The following is a 7,709-nucleotide window of genomic DNA, read 5'->3' as shown; positions in this document are numbered from 1 at the left end:
CTGAAGCAGTGGATCACCTAGCCCCCAGAACAGGACTCGGTCACATTTCCAAGGGAAATTGAGTCTTGAGCCTCAGAACTGTTGGTGTCTTCTGCCAGTCTGATTGTTGCTGCTGGTGTAACTTGGATTGGAAAATGTCTGCTGAACAGATTCTCAATAAAATGTGATATTAATTCTGGTCATTTGTTGGCGTAAATGTTTATGGTGCACTAGTGGATGGCTTGCTGAATTAAGGTGGACCCTGACATTTCCAAAGGGCCACATATGATGGCTGGTGTACACAATGCTTGAGACTTTAAAAAGCATTTTAAACAATATAACTTGCTACAGCTCGCTGGTCCTTGGCTGTGATGGCTGCTGCATTGGTTTTCTTCCTCTTTACATGCTGACCTGGTCAGCGATGCATTTCTGTCCCGGTTGACAATGCTCACCTACCGACTGTATCTGGTGGAGGAGCAGTGCTGCCACCCTAGGGCATGAAGGGTTAGGGCTATGGAACATCTTTCTTTTTCAAACTATCATGCTGCAGCCTTTCCTGATATTGCTTGAGAGCAGCAGCACAATGCTTAAGCTCCCTGAGCAGCACTGGAGAATGGTGAGGATGTCGGACCACTGAAGATGTGGGCCGCAGCACTGTGTTGCATAGTTCCAGATTTTGTTAAAAACAAGAGCACTTCACAACAACCGCCATGGTTTATGTAGCCTTTTAGTGCATTGCAGTAATTAATGGGTTTAAGGTAAACACTGCAATAACTCCATATGTGAGATCAATGAAAATAGTTTCTAGTAAGGGGTGTCTTGAATGGAGGATGAGGGCTATATGAACACTATTGGGCACGGGAAGTGACCTGCTTTTCTGTCAGATCTAAAAGAGGGACAACTGATGAAAAAGAGGGACAACTGAGGAATATGCTGACCTTAATGTACTAAGGAGTAGAGAATGTTCACCAAGGGGCTGATTTTATGAGTGTGTATAGCTGAGTGAATGAAGTTGGCAGATCATCACTGCCACTAGATGTAGCGGAGGAGCACAGGAAATTCCTGTGCTGGGTGAACACATTTTATACATGGGCCCAAGTGGAACTTTCAATTGACTCGATGAATGGAATGAAAATTCACTTGGGGTATTTGCAGTCACATGCAAGAAAAAACACATGATTTTTTTTTTTGGGGGGCTCACACATGATTATACAATTTAGCATAACCTCATTCTAATTTGCCAAGTGAACATGTTCTACTTCTAGGGGTTGCCAAACTTCAGACCACCTGCTGTTGTGGAGTCAAGTCTCCCAAGGCATTGCAGGAGACACTGATGGCCACAGACTTGAGTCCCAGAGGCACGGACATGATGGGAGTAGTCATTTCACCACAGTTGGAGGGCTGCTGTTTGGCTATTCCTTTTCGCCTTTTAATCAGGATGTTCCCTGAACCCCAGCCTTATTCTAAAGACTTTGTGGTAATTTGCACAGACTTCTGAAATATGGGGCTTTCTGCATTTCGTTACCTGCCAGTCCCTCCATTTAAGGTTAGGTTCACACCTAGGCGATTCAGATGCTGAGCCGCTTTCAACTGCGTGACTGTTTAATTGTAAACCGTGCGGTTTTCAATGCATAGAGATGTCTATGGGACCCATACCATACGACGACCGCCCCAAAATAGCTCCTGCACAGTGCCTACTGTGAGAGACCCTATGGATAAAAGGTATGACACTTTGTTTTAGGATGTGGGCCTGAAGTAGTCCTATGCTAAAATCAAAGAACTGGAGTTGCAGAAGAACCTCCAGTTTTGTGGCTGCAAAAGAAGGCTCCTTGGCCTACCCAACAACTTGTTCAGCAGCTATGTTTCTTGTCCTCTTCCACAAAGTTCCAAAGGCATTTAAGGATGTGACTTGCAGCTTGCTAGGCTTCATATGTGGTGGTTTTTTTTTCTGCCTGACTGGTGAACCTGCAATGATGGCCTCTGTTCATACCTTGCGTTCTATTAAGTCAATGCAATGACCCCCCCCCCCCCTGCCTGCCACTTTGGCTGAGTTGCTGTTGCTCCCACTTTGTTATAATATCAGTAACAGGTGACTGCGGAATATTTAGTAGCAGGGAAATGTCACGGATGGAGTTATTGCACAGGTGACAACCTATCACGGTACCACACTTGTAGTCTCTGAGCTCCTGAGAGCGTCCCATTCTTAATCACAAATGTTTGTAGAAGCGTCTGCATGCCGAGGTGCTTCATTCCAATCACTTCCATGGCCACAGGTGTATAGAACACATTGATCCAATGATTTGGAGGGGTGTCCCAAAACTTTGGGTGATATAGTGTAGGTGTTCCTCCAATCTCCAGGCCCAAAAGCTGTTGATTCAATTTGTGGAAATGTCTGCTTTGTTAACCACCGAATCAATAAAACATTTTTAATATCACTGAATCAAAAGAATATCACTTTTTATAGCTAAAGTTATAATATTATATATCGCAATCCTCTAAAATGCTATCTACAAGGATGTTGAACTTTTCTGCTACCTCCTTACTAGGCCACCAAAACAGGCTGCAATATATACAGTATATAGCACACGTTACAACAGGGGGTAATTGTGGGCATAGTGTTCTGTTTAGTCCTTTTTTTTTTTCTCTATAGGTTGAACTCGATCAACTTGTGTCTTTTTTCAACCTGGCTAACTATGTAACGTTATGAGTTGCACATATTCATATATCTCAATTTAATCTTTATTTTTTTAACATATATGCCAAATGGGAATCAAACTGGTCATATTAAGCAAGTAAATGCGATGGTAGAACATCTGAACTAATGCGATCAGTAAGATGAGCAGGTTAGCTTGTCAATGGTCCATATCTTAATAGATTTCTGGATGGCAGCTCTTATATCCTGATTCCGTAGGCTGTAGACTAAAGGGTTGAACAAAGGAGTCACCAAGGTGTAAAGTAAAGAGAGACTCTTGTTGGCATTAACAGAGTTCTCTTTAGGTGGGAAGATGTAGATTGAAGACAGAGTGCCATAGTACAGGCATACAATAATAAGATGGGAACTGCAGGTGGAAAAGGTCTTCTTTCTACCAGTGGTGGATGGGATCTTAAAGATGGTTTGGAGGATGGAGATGTAGGTGACCACTATGAACATAAACGGAGACAGAAGGACGGGAAAGGAAACCGCGGCTGTGGCCGTTTCCACAATGTACGTATCAGAGCACGAAAGTCTTATGAGTGGAGCAATGTCACAGAAAAAGTGGTTAACTATGTTGAGGCCACAAAATTTTAACTGCTTTAAGAAAATATAAACCACTAAAGAAAGCGCGAAGCCCACCGACCAGCAGGAGAGGACTATCTGAATCTGATGTCCGAAGGTCACGATGATGGTGTAATGTAACGGTTTACATATGGCCACGTACCTATCGAAGGACATGCCAGCCAGTAGTAAACACTGAGTGACAGATGGAACTGCAAGCAGCAGAAACTGAGAAATACATCTGTCAACGGATAGCCTCCCACTGCCAACCAATATCAGCCACAACATGCTCGGCACAATATTACTGGTGAAGAGGATTTCAGACAAGGACAACTGGCTGAGGAAGAAGTACATGGGGGAGTGAAGGCTCTGGTTGGCCACAACTAACATGATGACAAGGACATTGCTGGCCAATGCCATGATGTGGATTATCAGGAAGACGATAAAGAGTGGAATCCTGAGGTTGTGGAGGTCTCCAAAGCCCAGGAGGAGAAATTCTATGACCAAAGTCTGGTTCTTCTCAAACGCTGGAAGCAAAGGGAAAACAGATGTTCAGATGATCAACCGGAACCACAGAAAACTTTGCCTATAGTGAATGTGTCAAAAATAAATTTGAAGCACTACACTTGCAAGCCCTGGTTCGACACCTAGGCGGCACCGTTTTGCGCGTTTGTACGCGCGTTAGCAGCATGCGTTTTTTGAGCATTTATGCAAGTTGTGCTCATTTGTATGCATGGTTCAACGTAGGTACATGAAGACACGTGTTTTGATTGGCAGCTCATAAACCATTGTGGGCAATGGAAGAAAGCGTATAAACGCGCAAAAACGCTCATGAAAATGTGCAACATGCTTCTGCTGCATGTGTTTTTGGCCATTTCCAATGAAATCTATGGGGAGGAAAAGCTCTTTTAACGGCCCAAAGAAGCTCCTGTATCTTTTCAGGCGTCTGGCCTTTTCCTGCTCAGATGTGAACCAGGGCCATTGAAAATCATGGGATTTCTTGTGTTGGGCAGTTAAAAGCGCTTTCAAACTGCTCAAAAATGCCTAGGTGTAAATCAGGGCTTAACCAATACAACCCGCGGCAACTATGTAGTGATCTCATAGACGCAAGAATATGCTGTCATACCAGTAGTACTGCTGAGCATTCAGCCACAATGTGGCTGGTTATAATGTATTGTATTTTAATCATTTTTATACATCTTAATAAAACAATATTGTGCTCGAAGATATCACATCTTTCCATTCTTGCCTTTATGGTAAGACTGTAGAGGAAGCTTCACTCTGCGCACCTGATTATCTACCTGTAAGGCCGATTGGGTAGATGGGGGGGATCCGTACATAGAGGACATTGTACCATACTTTTCCCTGTCTCCATGAAAGAGGTTAGAGAGAAAGTGACAGCTACTCCATCTGTTAAATCATGGTGCTGGAAGGAAGGCTTATCCGAGGGTATATTTAATCGACAGAAATGTCGGTCCAGCTTTTCTGATGTGTAAGGCAACTGATGGAGGTATATAATGGTGACTCAAACCATGGCTGTAATACTGGTATAATAGCAAAAAAAAAAACAATCTGTGTTGGGTAAAGTAAAAGGCTTACATTAATGGTGATCCCACCAGCAGCACATACTCACCCCCCCTGCTCATTTTGGCTATTATAAGGGAGGAAAAGTATTTGGTCCTTTCAGGTGTGGGGGGAGCAAGTGACTCAGTCCCATTATCTCATGCGACAGCACTGGTGCTTTGTGATTGGCTGGTCAGGCACCCAGCGCTGTCATTTGAGGTCAAGGAGAATGGCCTTAGCCCTGTGTAAGCTCTAAGTCAGAGGCACCAGAGTTAGAACCAGTGCACTTAGTAATCAGCACTCATTAACAGACCTGGTCAGACTCTCTTACTCTGTGATATCAGTATGCGTGAGGGCGCTGTGAAGTGAGGGGGGTGATTGCTACTCATCTCTGCCAACTCAGAGCACTGGAGTGGGAGAACAGGAAGGAAGCAGCATTGGCACAGAGACAAAATGGTATTTTAAGGAAATAAAGTGTAATCGTTAGTTAGCACTTATGAACAGACCAGTTCAAACACAATGTAATATCAGTATGTGTGAGGACACTGGGAAATGAGGGGTGTGGCTGCTACTCAGCTCTGCCAACTCAGAGCACTGGAATGGGAAGCAGGACACAAGCAGCACTTTCACTGAGAGGAAAAGTTAGTTTCCTAACAAAAATCAGTCACAAATTATAATAAATAGGGATGGAGGATTATAAGATAAGAGGGCGTGAGACTTTAATTGGGTTTTAAAGCTAATATGGGCTTACAGCTAAAGTGGGGCATACTTTATTAGGATATTGACTACTTTAGCTTTGTCTGAAGGTACAGCGGTACCTCCGTTCACAAACTTAATTCGAATCAAACCGTGATCAGACCGCGATCTGGACCAGAGGAAGCCACGACCAGTGTCAGAGCAGGGAAGATGGCTGAGGTGGTGTTCGTCACCTAATACGGAGTTCGCGAACGGAAGCAAAATTTTGCCAAACTTCCTGTTCGCGAACCGAATTGTTCGCGAACAGAAGCGTTCGTGAACCGAGGTACCACTGTACTTGTAAAAAGTATAATGTTGGTATTGCAGTTCTTAGCAAAGTGTTCTGTTAGATGCTATATGTGGGCACAGTATGGAGGGCCCTGAGAGAATGGGGAACGGCCTTTGAATGTGTTGTCATATACCTGTCTGGTCCCTTTAGTCATCTCCCAAAAAACATGATGTGGGAAAGTGATGTAATAAAAGTCTAAAACTAAACAGATTAACATCCACCAATTATAATTTTCAGAAATTTCATATGAGTCGGATGTTTTCTAGTTCTCGTCATACCTGGCATGATGTTTTTTCAGGAGCGGGCATATTGTTCTATTGCAGACAGAGAAATGTTGACTGTTTTATGTTCTCAGCGCACATCCTCCAGGAATAACCTCCATCCATCCCAGAAGGGGCCTAATGAACGTCTAGGGACCCATTTATAATTTATTTATAAGTTTATCTTTTTTTTATTATAATTGAAGTATTTATTTTCCTGATGTAAATGCTGAAATCCAATTTAATGTTTAAAAAAGACCTCTAGATGATTTACTGAACACAAATGCTGCTCAGAAAACCTTGTTGACGTGCTATAGTCTATTCTATTCACGTTATTTCAAATGTTAACTTATTTGGCTCATTTGGTGTCTTGAAGTCATTTTGAGAAGTGCTTTAAAGTAGAATTAAGCTCTCATTTTTTTTGCATACATCTATTGCTAGCAATCAGTAGATATATGCAAAAAGATAAAAAAGTTTAGAGCTGCAGCTAACGATTATTTTCAAAATCGATTAGTTGGCCGATTATTAAATTCGATTAATCGGATAAAAAATAAAATACATTTTAAAAAATGGCTCCAGTGATGGGACTACTAGTTTGTATTGAGATTGCAATCCATCACAGGAGCAAGCTTGGAGCGGTGGAAGTAAAAAAGAAAAAAAAAGTGTGGTGTACAATATAGTGAAAGGAAAAGTGTAAAATTATACAGCAATGAATGCAGAATGGCACCGGCTATAGAGGACTCCAAAACCCAGCAATAGTACATTATACAGCACAACGCAGAATACCACCAGCTATATAGGAATACAACAAATCCCAGCAATAGTACATTATAGCTGGCAGTATTCTGCATTGCGCTGTATAATGTACTATTGCTGGGTTTTGTAGTCCTCTATAGCTGGTGGTATTCTGCATCGCGCTGTATAATGTACTATTGCTGGGTTTTGTAGTCCTCTATAGCTAGTAGTATTCGGCATTGCACCACTGTATAATGTACTATTGCTGGGATTTGTTGTACTCCTCTATAGCTGGTGGTATTCCGCATTGCTGGTGGTATTCCTTGATTTGTAGTCCTCTATACAGCGCAATGCAGAATACCACCAGCTATATAGGAGTACAACAAATCCCAGCAATACATTATACACACAGTGTACAATGTATTGCTGGGATTTGTATTCCTCTATAGCTGATGGTACATTGCTCTGTATAATATACAGCACAATGTACCATCAGCTATAGAGGAATACAAATCCCAGCAATACATTTTAGAGCACCATGTGTGAGTGGTAGTGCAGGCTTACCTGAGCAGTCTTCCAGCAACTTGTTTCTGAAATGGGGCCTGTCTATCGGCGGCTGTCATCCACCCACACCTGCTCCTCCTTACTTCTTCTCCCCGTGTCCCTGTGCCGATCGTGGATTTGGGCGGGCGGTGAGCGTGAGGTGCGGAGGAGGTGCAGAGCGTGGATGCGGGCAGGTCTGGCAGATGCGAGCGTGAGGTGGGGAGGAGGTGTGGCGTGCAGCGTGTGTGGAGCCATGAACAGGGCCAACCAATCAGAAGCCGATTAGTCGATGATTGGAAAAGTTGACAACTTTTTCAATCATCGATTATAATCGATTATGTCGATTAGT

At 42.9% G+C, this 7,709-nt stretch overlaps 1 protein-coding gene across 1 annotated transcript; it reads right to left on the bottom strand.

The window, feature by feature from the left end:
- Positions 1–2,806: 2,806 nt before the first annotated feature.
- LOC108794723 (olfactory receptor 6B1-like) lies at positions 2,807–4,584 on the bottom strand. The gene is made up of 2 exons (XM_018565813.1): positions 4,485–4,584; positions 2,807–3,762 (listed from the first exon to the last, which is right to left on the bottom strand). Exons 1-2 carry the CDS (start codon positions 4,582–4,584, stop codon positions 2,807–2,809), a joined length of 1,056 nt encoding a protein of 351 aa, XP_018421315.1.
- Positions 4,585–7,709: the final 3,125 nt, after the last annotated feature.

This window comes from Nanorana parkeri, unplaced genomic scaffold (assembly GCF_000935625.1).
Source record: "Nanorana parkeri isolate BGI_ZX_2015 unplaced genomic scaffold, ASM93562v1 scaffold890, whole genome shotgun sequence".
NCBI classification, from domain to species: Eukaryota; Metazoa; Chordata; class Amphibia; order Anura; family Dicroglossidae; genus Nanorana; species Nanorana parkeri.
The sequence above is the reverse complement of the archived record's forward strand: the minus strand, read 5'-3'. Positions and strand labels throughout refer to the sequence as shown.